At 40.0% G+C, this 21,846-nt stretch overlaps 1 protein-coding gene across 1 annotated transcript; it reads right to left on the minus strand.

The window, feature by feature from the left end:
* Window positions 1-7,385: 7,385 nt before the first annotated feature.
* Window positions 7,386-18,140, minus strand: LOC105894483 (myosin heavy chain, fast skeletal muscle-like). Its single transcript, XM_031578360.2, has 37 exons — window positions 17,937-18,140; window positions 17,695-17,838; window positions 17,452-17,608; window positions 17,319-17,346; window positions 17,106-17,214; window positions 16,916-17,008; window positions 16,763-16,826; window positions 16,573-16,671; window positions 16,380-16,483; window positions 16,123-16,261; window positions 15,704-15,822; window positions 15,019-15,168; window positions 14,751-14,921; window positions 14,358-14,658; window positions 14,185-14,255; window positions 13,996-14,083; window positions 13,792-13,909; window positions 13,588-13,711; window positions 13,332-13,468; window positions 12,376-12,631; window positions 12,002-12,244; window positions 11,725-11,901; window positions 11,499-11,644; window positions 11,296-11,386; window positions 10,816-11,205; window positions 10,383-10,628; window positions 10,086-10,282; window positions 9,796-9,979; window positions 9,498-9,663; window positions 9,226-9,350; window positions 8,805-9,113; window positions 8,513-8,716; window positions 8,302-8,427; window positions 8,046-8,216; window positions 7,849-7,953; window positions 7,670-7,765; window positions 7,386-7,551 (listed from the first exon to the last, which is right to left on the minus strand). Exons 1-37 carry the CDS (start codon window positions 18,138-18,140, stop codon window positions 7,411-7,413), a joined length of 5,793 nt encoding a protein of 1,930 aa, XP_031434220.1. The 3' UTR covers window positions 7,386-7,410.
* Between the last annotated feature and the right edge of the window lie 3,706 nt (window positions 18,141-21,846).

Here is a 21,846-nt window from a genome sequence, read left to right on the forward strand (position 1 = left end):
AACACTAGGCGTTTTATGTTTTTTTCTGACAAAAATGTTGGTTTTGCTGCACTGAAATGTAAACTAAAATGACATAATAAAACACTTTAACTGATTGCATTTGATGGGCCAAGTGTCTTCTTTAATTTAAGCCATGAATGGTTATTATGCAATGTTTAGAACCATAGATATTCAAGTTTTAAATGGGACAGTGCAATATAGGCGGAAATTGTCAAAAATACCCTTCTGAATTAACAGGTTAACCCCGAAGTTATAAACTGTTAATACTTCGGCCCTGGAGCATTGAATACAGTCTCCCCTGCAATCTCCAACTACGGTCAGAGACAGACAGAGCAGGAAAGGTTAACAGTTTAGTCGTATGACTATGTAAAAGTTCGGTTAACAAGTCAGTTGAGTATTGAGCCGTATAACTTATCACAATTTAAAAAAAAAACCGATTGTTTAAAAGTCCTGGTATTAGACAATAACTTGTATGTATACATTAAGGTGACCAGATTTCTGAGACCAAATCCGGGGACATTTTCAGTTCAGACACGTTAACACCTCCAAAACATGTCATATTTTTGTCTTTGTGATCGAAAAACGGGGACACTGACTGGGCCCTTATTCATGAAAGCAGTTTATCTTACCCTTGTTCGTAAATCACAAGGGGAATGTCAAACAAAGAGTTTTCTTCTTAAAACTAATAACGAAGTGGCTGAAATGAAGAGTAGTAAAGGTAACAATCTTTTGCCAGTTAATAAGAACCAATATCAGTGATAATAACTTCGTTGATGTCATGCACAAGCTTCCTTGCAGTAGGCCTAACCTCTTTGTTTGGCTGATAAGTGACTGGTCTGCACGGGTGGGTGACAGGTGTAGGTTTTTCCAGCATAGAAAATGTTAAGGCCATTGAGGCAACTGAATGCATTGTATTCCTATATTCTGTGTGAAAATCAGCTGGAACTATGAACATACAGATCAGGCCCATAGACTCCAGGATCTTTGGAATAGTTTTTTAGGTAATACTATACCTAAATTGAAGAAACAAACAAACAAACAAAAAGATTAAAAATACAATTTCAGTAATTCCAAGCAATGTCAAGGTGAGGGAGAGAGATCTGAATAATAAAAAAAATAACAAGTTCTGTGACACACTACCAGTTGACATATTTGTTGATAAAGAATATGTGAAGTTAATGTGGGAAAAAGTGTCTTTTAAGACACCACCACAAGAACACATGTTTTTTTTGTGTTTGTTTTTAAGTAATGTAGGCCTACCATTATTCTAGGCTACCTGTAATTGTCTGTCTATGTAGCCTAAGCACATGGCTCATTTAAAGATTTTTGCACATTGAAACCCACTGCTTCAAATTGAACTGGTGAGACTGTTTTTACTTCCACATAACTATCAAAGTTCAAAGTACTTTATTGTCATTGTCACACGAACAACGAGACAGACGTAAGCGGGAAGCGCAACTGGATGTACGGAAAGCGAGTTCATGGAGTATTTTCTTGCTTTCAAGTGGTTTAATTTATTGACAAGTTGCCAACTACCTCTCAATAGTAATCCAGACTAATGAAACTGAAATGGCATAGTACTGTAGTTAGTATCACTGCTAATGTTAAAAAGTTAACAAAGTTAGTTAGCAAGTAGAGCTGTGGCTGACACCTGACTGACAGATAGCTGCTGCTTAACACTCACAAACACTCACTGTTGCAAATTGTAGATCATAGGCTACATACATATTATAGGTTACATAATAGAAATAGAAATAGAAAAGCCTTTATTGTCATTGTATTTATACAACGAAATTTTGAGTGCTTCTCCTGTTGGTGTGACGAGGGACAACATATAACACAACAACAACATATAACATAACAATACTACAACTATCCAAAAACAGTAGGAACAGCCCCCCAAAATATATATATATACATTAAGAGTAGAACAAAGTGCGGTGGCATAGACTAAAGTACTTCAATAAATACATCAATTAATACAGCTTTGTTTATGCACATGTGTAAGGTGCCTGAGATGGTATGTGACTTGTAGTCAATAAAGTGCTTAGTGTTTAGTGCATGTCGGTATTTAGAGTTCTGATGGCTGTCGGGAAAAAACTGTTCTTAAGACGCGTGGTCCTTGCTCTAAAGGATCTGTACCGTCTGCCTGATGGCAGGAGAGTAAACAGGTGGTGGCCTGGGTGAGAGGAGTCTTTTAAGATGTTATTGGCCCTGCTAAGGTAGCGGGAGCGGGCAATGGATTCCAGGGAGGGCAGTGAGCAGCCAGTGATTTTTTGTGCTGTGTTGATGACCCTTTGGAGGGCTCTCTTGTCTGCTGCGGTGCAACCGGAGTACCACGCCGAGATGCAGTAGGTTAGTACACTTTCGATATGACATAGATGATAAACAATGACACTTACAATAAACACCGTTGCTAATCGCCTATCCCAATGCTATCCTGTCTTGTACTCGATTTGCCAGAGCTAGCTAGCTGAATGAATGAATGGACGCGATCTGTCTCTGAATAAAAAAAGTAGAAGCTAAGGGCAAAGATTGTACCGCGCTGCATATTCCACCAATCAAAATATTACAAAGACGGGCATTCTAGAACATCTTTGAGCTCTGAGCTAGAGCTTGTCCCCCTGGCTGCTGGCTGGCTTGCTTGAGCCCGTGGCGTGTAGGCTACGCAACTAAACGTTTGGTCATTGTTTTCTTTCTTTTTTTTAAATTTGTATCCCGGGTCTGTTGTTGGTCACAGTGAAAACCGGGGACATTTCCGGGGACAGCTCCAGCCGGGGACAGGCCACCAAAAACGGGGACTGTCCCCGGAAACCGGGGACGTCTGGTCACCTTAGTATACATGTCTATGTTTTAAAAAACTAGAGACCGGAATGACGTAATCACTTCCGGTTTCTGTGCCTCACAAGCCACGAACCTCACCGCACGTCACTGCTCTATATAGCATTACTTTACACATACCAGTATGAGAGGTCTCACTTAAAACTCATAGAAGAAGGGGTGAGCAGGCTGAACAGCAGGGGAGAGCTGTATACAGCCATGTCGTTCCGAAGTCCCTGATTCCGCGACTACAAGGTCTTCCGGAGTTTTCTTAGTGACATTCTTGGTTTCGTTCCGCGCCCCAGCGCACTTGTTTACCTTCAGTGACATTCACAGTTTATTTCGCGCTCCAGCGCATTTATTTATCTTCACTGTAAAGAAGTGTCTGAGTTTGTTTCTAAAACCTCCTTTGCTAACTTTCATAGAACCCTAGGCGCCTAGGGCGCCCCTCAGAGGCGCCTTTTTGCGCCCCTTTCTATATCTCCAACCAATATTTTGACATACATTTTTTTTTTTAACATAAGGCAAAAATGAGCCAAAAATCTAAAGAGGAAGGGGTACGTACCTCCTTGGTGTTGTCAGAACATGCTAGCACATTGAGGGGAATGGTTAGTGTGTGTGTCCAAGCAACGTCGACGAAAGAATCCGGGGCGCATTTAAAAAAGAAAAGAACGGAAGAAGAAGAGAAACGGGCCAAGGAGAAAGGTAAATCCTTAAATCCTGTTCTCAGCCAAGAATGAATCCCAGATAAAAAAATTTCATGAATTCCAGAATTTCATGAATTCCAGAATTGCCCCGGGCACTTTAATGGAGTGAAGAAAAAAAGATGTACCTTATCATTGAAAGCCTTCCTACTCCCTGTCACATACAGACGGGTATATCAAAAATAATATGTCCATTTATTATACATTATACAAAAAAGACATGATTAAAATATGAAGGGCCAGCCAGTCATAAATTACACCAGGGGTGCACAGATAAAAACCAATAGGTAGTGCAACATAGCTACAAATATCTTACTCATGGCATACCCATTAAGGAAGACAAACACGGCAACTTGTCAACAAGTGAGGAATACTGGTGAAAATCCAAGTATTGTATTGTCAACTTTAGCGAATGTATTGTATGTAATATTACTAGTTACCTAACGCTAGCTAGCCAGTGACGTGTGACGTTCCTTGTTATTGCCATTCAGTTGAAACTGTCATCAGGCTATCTTTAGCAAAACATAGCGCAAGTTCAGCTGTACCTCATTTGGCGTCATTTTCGTTGAAATTGAAACTTGAGTAATTATAACAACGTTAGTTTTGGTGTAGCGAGCTAGACAGTTTAATTAGACATGATTCAACTAATCAAGAGCTATGCATCTTGGAATGAATAAAGGTGCAGTACTTTACTGTAGAACTGTTAAGAAGTTGTTGTTTTTTATGGGGGGGCACCAGGGGTACGTTCGTCGTAGAGTTGAAGCTAAGTTAATCAATTGGCCTATTAGCCCGTTAAGATTAGCGAGCTGATTGAGAACAGCAAATATCGGTTCGTTAACGGCTGACCCGCATCCTAATCATGTGGTTAATTTCAAGCAGGCTAAAGTTATCATGGCATTTGCGCGTGCACTTCCTACTTCAAAAGGCAGGAAAGGTCGATTACCAAAACCATGATTTTCTAACGGTATAATTGTTCTAAACTCAAAGAAAAGGGCTCTTTTTTTCCTCCGCTGGCGAGTAGGAGATGAACATGAACGCTTATGAAGAATACAAGACCATAATCATGGCAAAATTCAACACCACCACCGCTGTGAGAGCAAGGTGTGTTGGGGTGTTTATAGGGTGATATCTATATATGAGTCCCTGACCGCAAGTGTCACTCTACGTTTCCATTCAGGCGAATTATCGGCAGCCGGTATTTCGTCTAGGGGGCATTGTCAGAAAAATCAAGTTTCTCTGTTAAGTAGCAAGTTCGGTTGCAGTGCAGCGCTAATATAGCAGATTAGCTTGTGAAGTCATGAAAATATGATAGATGTTGCGGCTGTCACTCGTGCTCTCATTCATTTACTTATCCATTAAATGTATTCCTTTATACATTTGTGTTCTCTGATTCATTTATATCAGCCAGTTAAATCACGATATCACACATACCAGAGGCAAAACGCACCGATGAGGCTACAGGTTACAAACCAGCTAGCTTCTACATTGATCTTCAATTAAAGTGTTAGCAGCAAGCTAACAATAATGTTCGAGAGCTTCAGATAAGACCTACAATATTCTGTTTGCCCTGACAGTGTTCGTGTAGTATATAAACAACAAACCGAGTCGATGTAGACATATAAAAGTCGTGTGAACACCTGTATTCACCTTTATTCACATAAAATATTTCCCAGTAACAGAATCCCGAGACTCCGCCATCTTGCTTTGATTTTTTTGATTACTCCCGCCCATCTGCACAACTTCAGCTGTCAATTCTCACACACGTCAAACTGATTGGTTACCGCCTGGTCCGCATTTGCATAGAGTTAAAGGTTCGTCAACTTTGGAAGGGAGGCGTCGACGGTTCGTTGCGCGTCGGACGGGACTTCGTCTCCATTCATTCCCAATGAGAGCGGCACGAATATCGTCCAAATGGAAACGTAGCATCAGCTGGTACAGAGGTTTCGTCTACCGATTTGAATCTGCATGGTTGCTAGTTCAAATCCCCTCACCTCCTTCCTCAATGAAGTTTTACATTTCCTTGGAAGTCGCTTTGAATAAAAGCGTCTGTTAAGTGACTAAATGTATTAATAACAAATGCAATAAATTGAAGCAGCGAAAATAAATTGGCTGTATTTCTCTCTATTCTTATCATGAGTCCACCGTAATCATTTTCTACAATAATGATATGCTATGCTGTACTAATAACACATATAATTATGAGTGCTTTGTTCTCCGCATCACCGACACTACAAAAATGTACCACTCGCAAAAAAGCGCAAGACAGTCAATGTTCGACTGTGGTGTTTGCAATAAATGACTCGAGAAGGTCTTGTAAATTAATGATTCCTTGTCGGCTGAATCGGTAGCGCTCATACAAGAATAATGGATCTTGGCGATCGCAAAGAACTCTCTCCCTCCGCTAATCTAACTCTAATATCAGTCCTTGGTCAATGGGATCCCTCCTTTTTCCGGGGGTGTGGCAAGCTTATCCAGCTACACTTAAGTTAGCCTGCCCTGGAGCAGGTTAGTGCTAATCGATATGTAACTATGGTGATTTATCAAAAGTTGCTTCCACGAACCAAAAAGAGGGGCGTTTTTTATCTTAGCCTGAAAATTAGCTCGCTAAACCGTTTAGCGAGCTACGACGAATACCCCCCAGGAGTGAAACTTGCCTAGGGCGCCAAATGTGCAGGGATTCCAGGGATTACATTCTCAGGAAGGCATATTTGTTGTTGTTGTTAACTTTTGTTAAAGGTGCCGTATGTAGGATTTAAGGTGATTGATTAAAGATTGTATAAATAATTATGTTTTCATTAGTGTATCACCTATAACTATTGTGGCATAACAAGGGATCATGTAATAGAGGGGTGTTACATTCCCATATAGGATTGGATGCCACATCACAAAATGGCCACCGTTGCACACACTACATCTCCCAGAATGCCTCATCACTCACCTAGGTCTAGGCATAGACATGTCTATGGGTCTAGGTGCTTAAGCCACGCATTTGAAGCAGGCATTGTCACTTCTCTTTTGAAGACAGAATAGTTCAATACAATTTGTTGGATATTGTAACTACTTGATTACATGTTCAGCCTATTATCAAATTCAAGTTAGCCGTGTGGAATAAGACAATCATCAATCGTCATTATTTAAGTTCAGGCATCTTTTCTTTTGAAGACAGAACTCCAAGTTAGCCATGTGGTTTGGAGATAACCCAATGAGATGGCAGAGCCAAACAAAAGCATAGGAGATAGTAAAATGTCAGAACTGCACATCTGAAATTAAAATAGTTGAAATCCCTCATATGCGATCCCTGTGCTTGACATGTGGTTTAGGATGAAGCCCTTCCTGTTCAGTATGCAAAATATGATCTCAAGGTTGGACAAGGTTGCAGACCTTCTATGATGTGGAGACTGTTTACCAGTGAAGAGTGGCATGCATTTCCTGCTGCAGTGTTATAATTCTGATGTAATTCAACAGCTAAAGTAGTCTCATATAAGTATCAAGGACGGAGAGATGACTTGTGAATGTAGAATCTAATAGGTAAGATAGAGGCAGCTTCCTATAAAAAAAAACACAGTCCAGTTATAAAGTCATAGAAAAATCAGCCTTCTGACTAAAGTTTACGAACAATCTAATGAATGATTCATTAATAAAACTCAAACAACAATTTTCAGATAAATAAATATTTATTAGGTAGTATGCATTGTTACAGAATAGTCGCATTAACCAGGCTTTTTAATCCAGTTGAAAGTGACATGGATTCAGAGAGTTTATTCTGCAGCCTCTTTGCCCTTTAAAAAAGACAAAGAAAATGAATTCACTAAATGACAATTAAAAATCAATGACACTTACTTTTTAAAAGTTTATTTGTGAAATAATAATATTTGTTCAGAAAACATTATCTTACCTTTCCGCCATCACGGCCCTTGGCCCTGAGCTTGTTGACCTGGGTCTCAGCAATGTCGGCACGCTCCTCAGCCTCCTCCAGCTCATGCTGAACCTTCCTGTACTTGGACAGGTGAGTATTGGCCTGTTCCTCCTGTTGTATTTGAAATTGAGTGCAATTAAAACAGAAAAACAAAACAAGATTCAATGTAAATTAGAGGAGTAAGAGTAGCAGATATTTTCCTGTATAGCAAAGGTAGACAAATACTCACAGCTTCCTCAGCCTGCCTCTTATAGGCCTTGACCTTCAGCTGCAGCTTGTCAACCAGATCCTGGAGTCTGGTGATGTTCTTCTTGTCCTCCTCAGTCTAAAGAGAAAAAGTTTGTCAAGAAATGTCCTCCCCTCTCAGATTTTGCATTCAGTTCGAGAGAAAGAGGAGATATTTCTTACCTGGTAGGTGAGCTCCTTCACCCTCCTCTCGTATTTGCGGACTCCCTTGACAGCATCAACACCACGTCTCTGTTCAGCCTCAACCTCACCTTCCAGTTCACGAACCTTAACATGAAAAATATTTCCATTTCAGATACTGACCCCTGTTTTGTTATGATGAGTTAGACATATTCATTCAGTCATATTTTGTTACCTACCCTGGACTCCAGTTTCTGGAGTTGTTTCTTGCCACCCTTCATGGCCAGGTTCTCAGCCTCATCCAGGCGGTGCTGCAGATCCTTGACAGTAACTTCCAGGTTCTTCTTCATCCTCTCCAGATGAGCACTGGTGTCCTGCTCCTTCTTCAGCTCCTCTGCCATCATGGCAGCCTAGATGACGGAATAGTGTATTTTAAAATAATAGAAGTAAAACTACTTTTAAATATAATGCTCAGTTTCAGAAAAAAAAACTTACATCCGTGATGGCTTTCTTGGCCTTGTCCTCAGCATTTCTTGCCTCCTGGACAATGTCATCAACTTCACCTTGGACCTGAACAAAGTCAGCCTCAAGCTTCTTCTTCGAGCTCAGCAGACTTGTGTTCTAGTGTGGAGAAAGTTATATTTTGCTGGAATGCTGGAATTGTTTCTTTAATGTATAAGTTAAAACAACCATTTTTATTCTCTACCTGGGAATGCAGGAGGCCAACACGCTCACTGGCATCAACCAGCTCCTGCTCAGCCACTTTGCGGCCTCTCTCTGTCTGCTCCAGGGCAGCTCTCAGCTCCTCAATCTCAGCCACCATCAGGCCGTTCCTGCGCTCCACCATGGCAGCCTGCTCCTTCATGTCTTCCTGTCCTCTGACAGCATCATCAAGGTGCAGTTGAGCATCCTGGTTGACAGAGAAATGTGTGGTGTTTGCTATACTTCATTGGTGTGAGCACTGTAATATCAAAACACTGAATATTTTTACTACTGACCTTGAGCTGACCCTGGACGGTCCTCAGACTTTTCTGGGACTCAGCAGCCTGGCGGTTGGCATGGCTCAGCTGAATCTCCATCTCATTAAGGTCTCCTTCCATCTTCTTCTTGATTCTCAGGGCATCATTCCTGCTCCTGACCTCAGAGTCCAGAGTGCTCTGCATGGAGTCAGTCACCCTCTGGCTGTTCCTCTTAATCTGCTCCATCTCCTCATCCTTTTCTGCAATCTTCCGGTCAACCTCACCCTTGACCTGGTTCAGCTCAAGCTGGACACGGAGAATCTTGGACTCCTCATGCTCAAGAGTTCCCTATGTTCAATTAGAGTGTAAAACATAGAATTTTAAGATATGACCAATTGCTTAATTTATTAAGATGTCCTATTGAATCTCCACTCAATCCTGTTGAATTTTGTATTTGTACCTCAGCCTCTTCCAGGGCAGTCTGGATCTCGGCCTTCTCAGTCTCAACACTCTTCTTGGCCTTCTCCAGCTCATGAATGCTCTTTCCAGTCTCACCAAGCTGCTCAGTCAGGTCAGAGATCTCCTCTGCAAAAATACATTTAAAACACTTAACACAAAGTCAGCATTTACCAATGTACTATTGATTTTCATTACAGGATAAAACACTTTGTGTTATAGCTTCTCTTAACAAGCTTTGATTTTAAAAAGGGTTTTAAGGCCATCTTGACTCACGTTGGAGGTTCTTGTTCTCCCTCTTAAGAGTCTCCAGCTGGTCAAGGGCCTCCTCATAGGAGTTTTTCATCTTAAACAGCTCAGTGCTGAGAGAGCGAGCCTCTTTCTGGGCACCCTCCAACTCTGCCTGACCCTCCTCATACTTCTGCTTCCATTCTGCCAAGACCTTTGAAAAGCAGGTTGTGTCTTGGGTCAATTTCACATACAAGACATTGCTACCAATACTCCATATGTCCATATTAAATATTAAGAGATTTAGTTTGTCCTACAATACAATAATTCCATATAGAGGTATAACCTTGTCAAAGTTTCTCTGCTTCTTGTCAAGGTTGGCAGCCAGACCATTGGCTCTCTCCACATCAACCATGAGGTCCTCAACCTCACCCTGGAGTCTCTGCTTGGTCTTCTCCAGAGAAGCACACTTGGAGTTGATGGCCTCAATTTGTTCCTCAGCCTCCTGTAGACGCTGGGCAAGCTTTTTCCTGATAATGCAATCGATTTAAGTTAGAGGACGTGTACAGGTTTTAGTAGACAACATAACAACCCACATCCACATTCTATGTGTTTCTTTGCCTGTTTGGTACATACTTGGACTCCTCAAGCTCTTCAGTGCGCTGGATGGCATCAGTTTCATACTTGGTCCTCCATTGAGCAACCTCGCTGTTGGCCTTGGACATGCCACGCTGCAGCTCAGCCTTTGCCTCCTGCTCTTCCTCAAACTGCTCCCTCAGAAGGTCGCAGTCGTGGCGCGCAGACTGAACAGCATGGGCCAGGGCGTTCTTGGCCTGTTTGTGGAAAATAATTTGTGTTAGTAAATAGATGTTCCTATGCCCAATGCTCTCTGTATAATGATAAGTGGTGTGGTATTGTGTTCAGATTCATTACCTTGACTTCCTCTTCATTCAGCCTCTTCAGCTCCTCAATTTGCTGAGTGAAAGCCTGTTTGCTTCTACTCAGCTGAGACACAAGAGCATCTTTTTCCTCAACCTGGCGGCCAAGCTCACCAGTTTCAGACTGAAGTCTTGCTCTCTGAGCACTGAGGTCGTTGATCTGGCGCGCACCCTCATCGCTCTTGGCCTTGATTTCACTGAGTTGGTCCTCAAGGGTACGGCACATCTTCTCAAGATTTCCCTGTTTGTGAAAGTAAAATTAATAAGCAACACAAAAGTCAGAAATGTTTATGACAATTATTACCACTGTACTTGACAACATTTAATACAAAACTTACAAGAATATGTACGTTTGGTATCATTGTTTGCAGTATGATATTGTTTGTAGTTAGAGTTAGTTAGAGCATTAAGGTTTACATGTCACAAACCTTAGTTTTAGAAACTCCCTCCATGTTGCTGGAGAGATCATCAATCTCCATCTTGTATTCACTCTTCTCCTTCTCAAGCTTCTGCTTGACACGCTGGAGGTTGTCGATCTGCTCTCCCAGCTCAGCCACGCTGTCAGCCTGCTTCTTACGGAGAGCTGCAGCAGTGGCTTCATGCTGCAGAGTGGACTCTTCAAGGTCACGACGCAGCTTCTGGAACTCAGCCTCACGCTTCTTGTTCATCTCAATTTGAGCAGCAGTGGCACCACCAGCCTCCTCAAGCCTCTCACTGATCTCTTCAAGTTCCCTGGAGAGATCAGCTCTCTGCTTCTCAACCTTGGCACGAGCTGCACGCTCAGCCTCAATCTCTTCTTCAAGTTCTTCAATGCGGGCCTATTGGTTGTTAAAAAGAAATAAGTGATACTAAGAAAGAAGAGGGAGATGATGGTAAACACTATTCAGTACTGAAGATGTGAAACAAACCTGAAGCTCCTTGATCTTTTTCTGGAGCTGAGCACCCAATGATTGTTCATCCTCAATCTTGCTAAGGAGCTGGCTTGTTTCAAAGTCCTTCCTGTTTCATTGTAAATTTAAATAGTTGTTAATGGCTGCCTTATAGAAAAAAGGACTTAAAAAGGAGTACATGTTTGTATGAATCATTAGTTGCTAATATAATTCTACATTACTTCTTCAGCTTCTCATCAGACTGCTGCTTGTCATTCTCCAGATCCATGACACTCTCCTGGGACAGTTTCAGGTCACCCTCAAGCTTTCTCTTGGCTCTCTCAAGGTCCATGCGAAGCTTTTTTTCTTGCTCCAGGGAACCCTCAAGCTGCAGATACAAAGCATGAAGTCATTAAGTAACACAATGATATAAGTGCTTTTCTTTACACTGACAGGCCCTTTACTCACGTCATCCACTTGCTGTTCAAGCTTAGTCTTGAATTTGGACAGAGAGTTGACTTTGTCTTCCTCTGCCTGGAGATCATCAAGAGTCTGCTGGTGGGCCTCTTGGAGGGCTTTCTTCTCCTTTGTCAACTTACCAATGGACTCATCCTGAGAGGCCATCTCCTCTGTCAGGTTCTTGACCTACACATAGAATGTTTTATATCAATATCCGGTAAACTTCATAAAGACTTCTTGGAAATAAAATGTGTTATGTTTTTTTTTCTTTCTTAAGAATCTAAACCTTGTTCTCAGTGGCATGTTTCTCCTTCTCCACTTTGGCCAAGGTCAGCTCCAGATCATCAATGTCCTTCTTGAGCTCAGAGCACTCATCCTCCAGTTTCCTCTTCTTGGCAGTCAGCTCAGCATTGATTTCCTCTTCATCCTCTAGTCTCTCTGATGTCTCCTTGAGTTTGGCCTCAAGCTGGATCTTACTCTTGATCAGACCCTCACACCTCTCCTCAGCATCTGAGAGAGTCTCAGATCCCTACAGTAAATACAACATGAACTGATGAAATCTGATTTGTATTGAAAATATAATTCTCAGACAGGTTAGTGATGTGAAAAGTGCAATGATGTGATGATTACCCATATTATCATTAACATTGATACACTTACAGATGACACTTGCATATGTAGGTCATTCCTTTCTTGAACCAGAGCCACCATCTTTTCCTCAAGTTCCTTCTTCCTGGCTTCAGCCTTTACCAGATTCTCTTTGCATTTGACAAAGTCCTCCTTCATGTTAGCCAGCTCCTTCTCTGTCTCAGCGCTCTTTAGAAGAGGCTTGATCTTGTAGTAAACCTTCATCCATGGCCAGTGCTTGACATTCATGAATGAGCGGACATTGTACTGGATGGTGTAGATGGCATCTCTGGAAAAGTGTTGCAAAGTAAATGTTGAAGCATATGGATCTCATTGAAGGATTCTCTCTTATAAACAACATATAATTTCCATAATAAATTAATTAATTTTAGGTTACCTGTCAGTACTGGTAGTCACTAGTCCAATCTTTGATGTACATTTGTGTTGATAGACATGATGTATAATAATGCTTTGTAGGTCTACAAAGTTATTATAATTATAGTTAATAATTATTATGTAATTTACATGTATTAATTAAATATAATTATAATTACAGAACTACAATAACAAATACAATTCCTAAGAGACAGGCAATTCATTCAACACAGGCAATTAACACAACCTATTTTGTTAAATTTCCAAAACCTGTAATGCTGTATTGAATGTCAGTTTGAGGGGTCTATGTCTTGCACACCGTCTATGTCTTGCACAGGTCTGTGTATATGTGGATGTTTCGCCTGGTGTGTAAAATCTAAAACAATAGATCAGGTGAAAAGATACATTGTCTAAACCAGAAACATTTCTCTCCTTGTTTGTTTTGGTTAGTGTAAGGTCTTAACACTCTCTCAGTTTTTGTTGTTCAATACACTAAATCATCTTTTTAACGTCAACCTCTGTGTGCGGAATCCGTCTTTTCATCTGTTCATGCCCTATTTCAGGTCAAATAATTTTGGATTGAGTGTGATTCCACCAAATACATCACACATTACCTCTGTGCTGTCATATTCACAAACTCTCTCCTCATAAGATAACCACGGCAGAGAGCCTGAGTTCCTCCGACCAGGGAAGCCAGTTTCTCATCTCGCATCTCCTCAAGGGTACCCAGCAGACCAGCTTTGAAGAACACCTAAAAGATTAAGAACACCAAAAAATTATGACATAAGTGATTGGCAGCAGAAATGGACATACTGTATGTAATTCAATATTTATCCATAATACCAGATATAAGATAGAAACATTCTCCACCTTAGTGTGTCCAAACTTGTACTCATCGTGATCAACATCGATGGATCCCAAGAGCTTCTCAGAAGCCTTCTTGTTATCAATGAACTGACCCTCAGGAATAACACTGGCATTCAGTACTTTGTATCTGTTGTCAATAATAAAAAAAAAACATTATTTTTCCCATTTAAAACATGAAGTGTGTATTATAAGATGTTGTATGTTCACCTCTGCTTGAAGTCAGCATACATGATTCTGCTTGGGAAACCCTTTCTACAGATTCTGATACCCTCCAGTACACCATTACACCTGAGCTGGTGGATGACCAGGAAGTTCTGCATATAACCTGTGAAAATACAGAGATGTAAAATTTTCAAGCAAATACAAGGTGTTGAATAATGGACATGTCTTAATTTACTAAAAGCCCTTTACCTGGTTTCTTAATTTCATTTGGAATCAGACAACGCACAAAGTGAGGATGGGTGGCCCTCAGGTTGGTCATCAGTTTACCCAGGTTCTCCTGTTGAGGCAAGAATGTATACAATTTGAAACATACAGTTAATTGTGCTGGGACAATTATTGATTGATTGATCATTTTCTTCTTGATATTAAAACACATACCCTGAACTGTGAGGACACAGTCTGCATGGAGCCACCCTTCTTCTTACCACCCTTCTTGGCACCACCAGTCTCTGTTGACATACAAATAATGAATCGGATAATTGAGTTATATACATAGAATCTAATAGAATTACTATTTGTGTATTAGCCTTTTGACCTGAACAGTTTATTACCCTCAACAGCAGCAGGGTACAGGACAGGCAAAAGTTTGACTGATGACTTCTGGTACAGCCCTAAAACAGTGTCGTTCAGTGGATCCTTGTTCTTGTCCAACCATCCAGTGACATTGTAGTCCACAGTGCCGGCATAGTGCACCAGGGAGAAGTGAGCCTCAGCTTTGCCTTTGGCAGGCTTGGGCTTCTCAAAGGCTTGGTTCTTGCCAAGATGCTGGGCATACAGCTTGTCCTTGAAAGTGGTGTCAGAGGCCTTGGGGACAATGCACTCCTCTTCAAGGATGGCAAAGATACCCATGGGCTGTTGAAAAATAAGATTGCTTAGTTATAAAAGCGGACATCATGAAACTATACAAATCTAACACTGTGCTAGTTGGATTGATTGAAACTGACCCTTTCAATCAGCTCAATGCAGGCAGCCAAGTCCATGCCAAAGTCAATGAACGCCCAAACAATGCCCTCTTTCTTGTACTCCTCTTGCTCCAGGACAAACATGGTGTGGTTGAAGAACTGTTGCAGTTTTTCATTGGTGAAGTTGATACAAAGCTGCTCCATGCTGTTGTACTGTGTTGAATACATATTAAACATTATATCAGAGTGGCCCTCTTAAGTCACTAAAAATAAATAATGTTAGTTAACAATCTTATAATGTTGTCCTCACATCGAAAATTTCAAATCCAGCAATGTCCAGCACACCAATGTAGAACTCTCTTGACTGTTTGGTGTCCAGCATCTGGTTGATACGAACGACCATCCACAAGAACATCCTCTCATAGATAGACTTGCACAAGGCTGCCACTGAGTTGTTGACCTAAAACAATATGTAAGAATTACTACTTACTTACTATGATGAGAAAAGGCAGGGTTTCCACTGTCATGGAGTCATGGAGTTTTAAAATCCCATTTTCCATGGCTAGGAAAGTCATGGAATTCAGTCAAGTCACTGAAAGTTCTGGAAAAGTCAAGAAATAATTATTTTGTTGAATGTAGGTCTAATGAAATTAATTTTGTTATTGTACTCTTCCATGGATAATGGTTTTGTTGTGCCTGATGCAGTCTCTACTTGAATTGACATAGCCTGTCTAATAGAAAAGTAATGGAAAAGGTTGTTATTTACTTTTCTTTCAGAGTTTAGGCCCAATCTGTGCTGTAAAGTATATCATTCTGTTTATTTATTAGCTTGTGAAGATTCATGGAGATTTCATTGAAGGTCCTTGAAAAGTTTTGAAATGTTGTCAATGATAACGGGTGTGAACCCTGAGAAAGAAAATACCAGCAGTAAAATTCTTGTCAAACAATGTCAAAATCCTTGTGGTCTTTAGTCAACCTTGTAGTATGTGAGATACCTGTGGCACAGTCTGACTCTTGGTGACAAACTCAGTTCCGACTTTCACCCTTGGGTTACACAGACCCTTCAGCATATCAGCAGAGTTCAGGCCCAGGAGGTAAGCGACTTTGTCAGCATCTTAAAACAACAAAGAGTTTAAGTGAGTTATTCATATCAATATTTTACCAAGGAAAGTAATGCTTATCCTAAATTGAGAGACTACTCAAAAATATGTAATGAATGACACTGTGGATATGTTTACAGGCTTCTGTTGTAGGTAATACATATAATATATTAATAACTATAATCAGAGGAAAAGTACAATTTAAAGTTAATATACATGCTGATTTATCTTTTAATGAAAGTACTTCAATAAATAAGACTACCTTGTAGTTATTACTAGAACTGACCCTAGTTCAGTAGAGTTTTTAAACCTACCCTCAGTGCCATCAGGCTCAGCCTGCTCCTCACGCTGCTTCTGCTTGAATTTCAAATTGCCATGATGGAGCACAGCACCAGTCAGTTTCCAAATGGTTACTTTCTCCTCTGCAGTGAAACCCAGGATGTCAATGGCTTCCTGCCATTACATGCATAAACGCAAATTAAGCGCATCATTATTGTTAATCATCAGTGTTTTTAAGAATGTCATTCTCATTGTATTCATTGTCCAGAAGAAAAACTCATGGATATCTCACATCTGTGGCGTCCAACTCTTCTTTATCATTAATGCTGGCCACAGTGATCTGACCCTGACTGCACATGGGAAAGTCATAGGGGTTGCTTGTGATGAGGCACATTTCTGTAGAGGGGGAAAACAATTATTTGTTGTTGCAAATTAATAATTACATGTAATGTTTTTTGATTGTTGGTTGAAAATAGCAACCCTACCAATCAGCTCAGGCTTGTGGTTGGTCATCATCTGGAAGAAGATGTGGTAGCCTCTCTCATCAGGAAGCTGGAATGTCACTCTAGACTTTTCCAGCAGGTCTATTTAGGTGGGGAAGAATATATTTTAACTTGAAAAAATTAAGGCAGCAATAATTTAAATTTTTTATATATACAGGATAATTATACTTACAAGTCTCAATATCAGCTTTAGCCAGTTTTCCAGTTGCGGCAAAGTGAATTCTGATGAATTTTCCCTGTTTTAGACAAAATGTTATCCTAAGTCATTTTATCTTATTAATAACCACAGAACTGAGGCCAGAGTTTAAATAAGAAATTAACTTACAAAACGGGAAGAGTTGTCATTCCTCACAGTCTTGGCATTACCATAAGCCTCTAACAGTGGGTTGGCAGCAATAATCTGGTCTTCAAGAGAGCCCTGCAAGTGGAAGAAACATTCAAGGAATATGTTGTTATGAAGAGAATGTTTGTGCTGCTTTATGATAATTAGCACATAAATGTGTAAGGGGTCTGACCTTCATCTTTCCAGGCACTGCCTCCTTTTTTCCACCACTGACTGCAATTGTTGCAAAGTACTGGATGACACGTTTGGTGTTCACAGTCTTGCCAGCACCAGATTCTCCGCTAGATTAAACATAAGATATTGACATTTTTCAGATAAGAATTGTGTGTGCCACAAGGCAACATAGAAGATAATGCAAAGTTTTAAGTCTTGCATTGACACTTACGTAATCAGAACAGACTGGTTCTCCTTGTCTGTGGGACAAATGCCATTTTAGATAAATCACTTTTTTGAATTAGTTCATGAACAAATATGTAATTAAATCTTATTATTTAGTGGCTTTTAAAATGAATGCTTACCTTGGAGCATGAACTGATAAGCATTGTCAGAGACAGAGAAAATGTGGGGTGGGGCCTCCATACGCTTCTTGCCTCTGTAGGCCTCCACCACTTCTTGGTCATACACAGGGAGCCACTTGTAGGGGTTCACAGTGGCACAGAAAAGTCCAGAGTAGGTCTAGAATGAGGAAATGAAGGGGATTGGTTTTACAGCTGTTTTATTTTTAACATAGTTTTTCATCTGTGAGAAAGCATAAAGCTTACGTAGATCATCCATGCTGCGTAACGCTCTTTGAGGTTATACAGGACAGAGGCTTCATTGAGGTGGGTCATCATGGCCATGTCCTCAATCTTGTCATACTTGGGAGGATTCATGGGGTGGACATCCTCCTCCTTAACGACTCTTTCCTAAAACAAATGGACAATATAAAGAGATAAAGGCAAGAAACTTTGTATTTAATGGAAATACTCAATCATTTTCTTAATTAAGAGCCTTGCTAATATACCTCCTTTTTTTCAAGCAGTTCAACAGTGACGTTGGCACCATCTCTCTTCTTGATTGTAGCCTTCAGGTACAACTCCTCCTTGTCAGCTACATAACAAGCTGACTTTGCATCAAAGGGCTTGGTTTGGGCCTCAAGCCTCTCCCTCTCAGGCTTACGGAGGTAAATGGCAGCCTTGCCATAAGTGGCCATATCTGCGTCCCCCATGGTTGAGGTTTACTGTTGGAAGAAGAGGCATGAACATGTCAATTTTGTAATAAGAAAGATTACAACCACGGACTGTAAGAAACATAATTCATCCTTGAAACGTAGCATATCTGAAAAAAGTAAACGAAACAACAACTGGATGTTTGTTTTTGTAGTGACTGTGTATGAGGCAGTCAAGAGACACAGTACATATTTACATTTTATCTATTGTGGGAAATGGGTAATCATATCAATCCATGGGTATCTTGCTAAAACAATCAATGTAGAAATTGGGTTCAAAATGTACCCTACAGGCATGGGGTAGTGCAGTAAATAAATAAATAAAAGTGTGTTGGATTATTATTTAGTGGATTTAAAATGTTGTCTTTGTCTTTCATCATTATGTATGGAGTGCAGTCATGTAAATGAAAATTTGTGATATTTGTCTGGATGAGACTATATTTTATAAAGAAACTTTTCCAAGTTCAAAAAAGGGAAAAAGACATAAGCAGATCTGAAAGTAGGTTTTTAAGTTCGTTGTTCATTGTCTCCTCTCTTACAGTATTTATTATATTTGAAGTGATGTCTTCATAGAACCTCACTGAAGCCTGGTCAAAGGAGATATAACCTTTGCATTTGAATAAAAGTAGCTACAAAGCCAGAATAGGTCATAACTGCCCAGCCAAAGACTGTGTGTACAGCCCAGAGATTTGGATTTAAGGACCAAATCTGGAAAATATGTATACCTATGCAACCCCATTTGATTGAAAAAGACTGTTTTGACTGAACTGAAAAAGATGTTATGAACTTTTGTTATAGGCATATCTTCTCTTTGGTAGCCGATTTTCTTGCTTGCTATTATTTAAAAAGATAATTTAAGTTGATGAATTCATAGTCTGTTAAAAAGCAGATAAACTTACTTGTTCTTCCCAGGACCAGATGAAATTTCCACAAGCGTCAAATAGTCTAAAATGATAGGAGGTAGAGGTCAGACAATATATTATACATAAATGCAAATAGTAAAAACTTAACAGATTTCACTACTTAGCCAATCTAGCTCCCCCATGTTTCAGAATTTACCATCTAGTCAGAGCATGACAACTTACTGTGCACTGGAACCCCCTAGTCTCTGTGGACCTCTCGGTTCCTCCAGGTCCTTATATTGTGCCCATCTGCAAACTAAGCAGGATCCAAATAAGGAATGATTGGAATGGTTTGGTATATTTAAACATGCCGTCAAGCATTCCATCACATAAACACATTGACAAACTAACAAGTTTACTAATACATGTTATGAAATGAGCAGCACCCATACTTAATTTAAGGGATGTGGTAATGATACCTTATCTGGTCCATTTATAGTATTGACCTATTTATTAATAGTATTAAATGTATTATATAAATATCGTTCTGCATTAAAATCTGAGACCATTTTTAGGAGTGAACATTTTAGTCTGTAATATGGATTATCTGAGTGCATTCCATCAAGCGATTAGGGAAACTCTGATGTATATTGTAGTTGTTGATTAGCATTTGTGCAATTTAGTCAATATTACATTTGCCCCTTCAGTTAAATATATACAGCTCAAGTAACATGATGCTTTTACTCACCTTCAACAGTAAGAAAAAGAAAGAAAAAAATACTTTACAGATGCACTTTAACTCTGTACTAGTTTTCATTTTTTTTATGTAATACATTGTTGTTAGTCAGTGGTTTCACTGCTGTTTTGATTGATAATCGAAAAGGACACAATCCATTTATGTAGGCCTGCATAATCTTTAATAAAAAAAAGGTTTATTTTATAAAAGAATTACCCTTACAACTTTTTATACCACACACACACAAAGCCTTTTTTGGCAGGGGCAGAGCAACTAGATTTAATTTCCGATGATGGAGATTGTCCACTGGTGGTGTACTGTGACATGTGAGTTATAATCTCCATCAAATCTTGTATACTTATCCACACTTTTGGGTTGTCCAACAAGAACAAAAAAAAATTCAATTCACACTCACAGCCTCATGTTGTTTATGATGTGTAGCACAAGTTTGTGCTTCCATCTGAGCTCTTGAAATATTTCAATAAATCACATCATGATGTTTACACTGTTTTTACATTTAATTTACTCTGCGATGGTGAATGGCACCTGTTCAATGTGGTATTCTTGCTATTCACACTATTCATATTTAACCCACTGCCCAGTGCTATTCACACCATTTGTATAAATGTTAGTCAAGAAAGTTCTGTCAACACTGCAATATATTACGTTGATAAATGCATGCAGAACAGCTACTTAACACCCTTCACAGTTATAACGACTGGGTTTCTGTTTTTACAGAAATAAAACGTAATGGTAATCAAACGATTTTTGATAAATTGAGACATACTCATACAAAATCTAGACTCTCTCTGTTGAGGCCATTGTCATTGACAGCGATACAGCGTCTTAGCGGCCTATATCACTTTTCAACAAAAGGGCGCGACGCCCTCTGATTTTGCAACTGAATCAGCAATTCTTTAATGTCAAGGACGCACGACGAAATATCACAGTGATGACAGCTCTACACGGTTGTGGGGGTGTTACTTTTGCAACGGCATGCAAAGTGCTTCTTATGCGTTCAGCGAGCTGGGTCCTGACTGGGCTACAACGGCTAGAATTGCCTGTGTTCTGCCCGTGTCAGGCATGCCAGCAGAGGAGCTTCTCTCAGCAGAATAGAATGAAACAACGCTGCGATGTCGTCTGGAGGAGGAGAGTGATAATAATAATGGATTTTTATTTATATAGCACACTTTAAAATACAATTAAATCTGAAGGTGCTTGCGGCGTATGCACATTGCAAGCTGCAAAGATAAATTGGACACGTTTGATTTCAAGTCGGCAGCAGAGCAGGCTACTTTAACGCAATGAAGAAAATGAGAAAATAAAATGTTACCTGGGACATTTGATGTAATGTATGCCTAGCCTTTTTCCTAAACCAGTTTACAGACGTAACAGGTAACAGACGTTTTTTAAACGTCTACATTTTAGCGGCCAATGTTAAGGTTTTGCTGAATTGTTACTGCTCGTTTTGCTTACATTTACATTTACATTTAGTCATTTAGCAGACGCTTTTGTCCAAAGCGACGTACAAGGGAGAGAACAGTCAAGCTAAGAGCAATAAAAAGCATGGTGTAACAATAAATACTACTTTACATGAGAATTAGAAAAACAACGACCTAGAAAAAAGGAAAAAGAAGTGCAGGAATGTAACTGCTGAAGTGCAAGTTAAGCGCTAGTCAGGTGCCAGTTAGGAGGGGAGGTGCTCTCTGAAGAGTTGGGTCTTCAAAAGCTTATTGAAGGTAGAGAGGGACGCCCCTGCTCTGGTAGTACTAGGCAGTTCGTTCCACCAACGTGGAACTACAAATGAAAATAGTCTGGATTGCCGTGCTTGCACGGACGGCAGTGCCAAACGACGCTCACTAGACTAGCGCAGCGCTTAACTGTTACTATTCCGTAAATAGTAAAACAGTTCTCTTTCGTAAACGTATGTGTACATTGTTTGAGTTTGTAACATAGACTGTTACTGAAACGTGATCGGTAATTTAAAAATGTGTCCGGTAAAGTAAATTATTTCTGGTAAATCATTTTCTATTTCAAGAAAATAACCTTGCGGATACCCTGATTATGAGGTGTGCTTAAAACATGGTGGTAATGCTGACAGTAAGATTCTTGTGGAATATATTGTAGC

This window comes from Clupea harengus, chromosome 12, assembly GCF_900700415.2.
Source record: "Clupea harengus chromosome 12, Ch_v2.0.2, whole genome shotgun sequence".
NCBI classification, from domain to species: domain Eukaryota; kingdom Metazoa; phylum Chordata; class Actinopteri; order Clupeiformes; family Clupeidae; genus Clupea; species Clupea harengus.

Excerpts from the sequence above, each read along its gene's own strand:
- LOC105894483 (XM_031578360.2), bottom strand. The coding sequence starts at position 18,140 with ATGGGGGACGCAGATATGGCCACTTATGGCAAGGCTGCCATTTACCTC. Across the intron at positions 14,922-15,018 it reads CTGGATTTGAAATTTTCGAT|TACAACAGCATGGAGCAGCT; the intron begins GTGAGGACAACA and ends TATTCAACACAG. Across the intron at positions 7,954-8,045 it reads TCCAGAAACTGGAGTCCAGG|GTTCGTGAACTGGAAGGTGA; the intron begins GTAGGTAACAAA and ends TTTCATGTTAAG.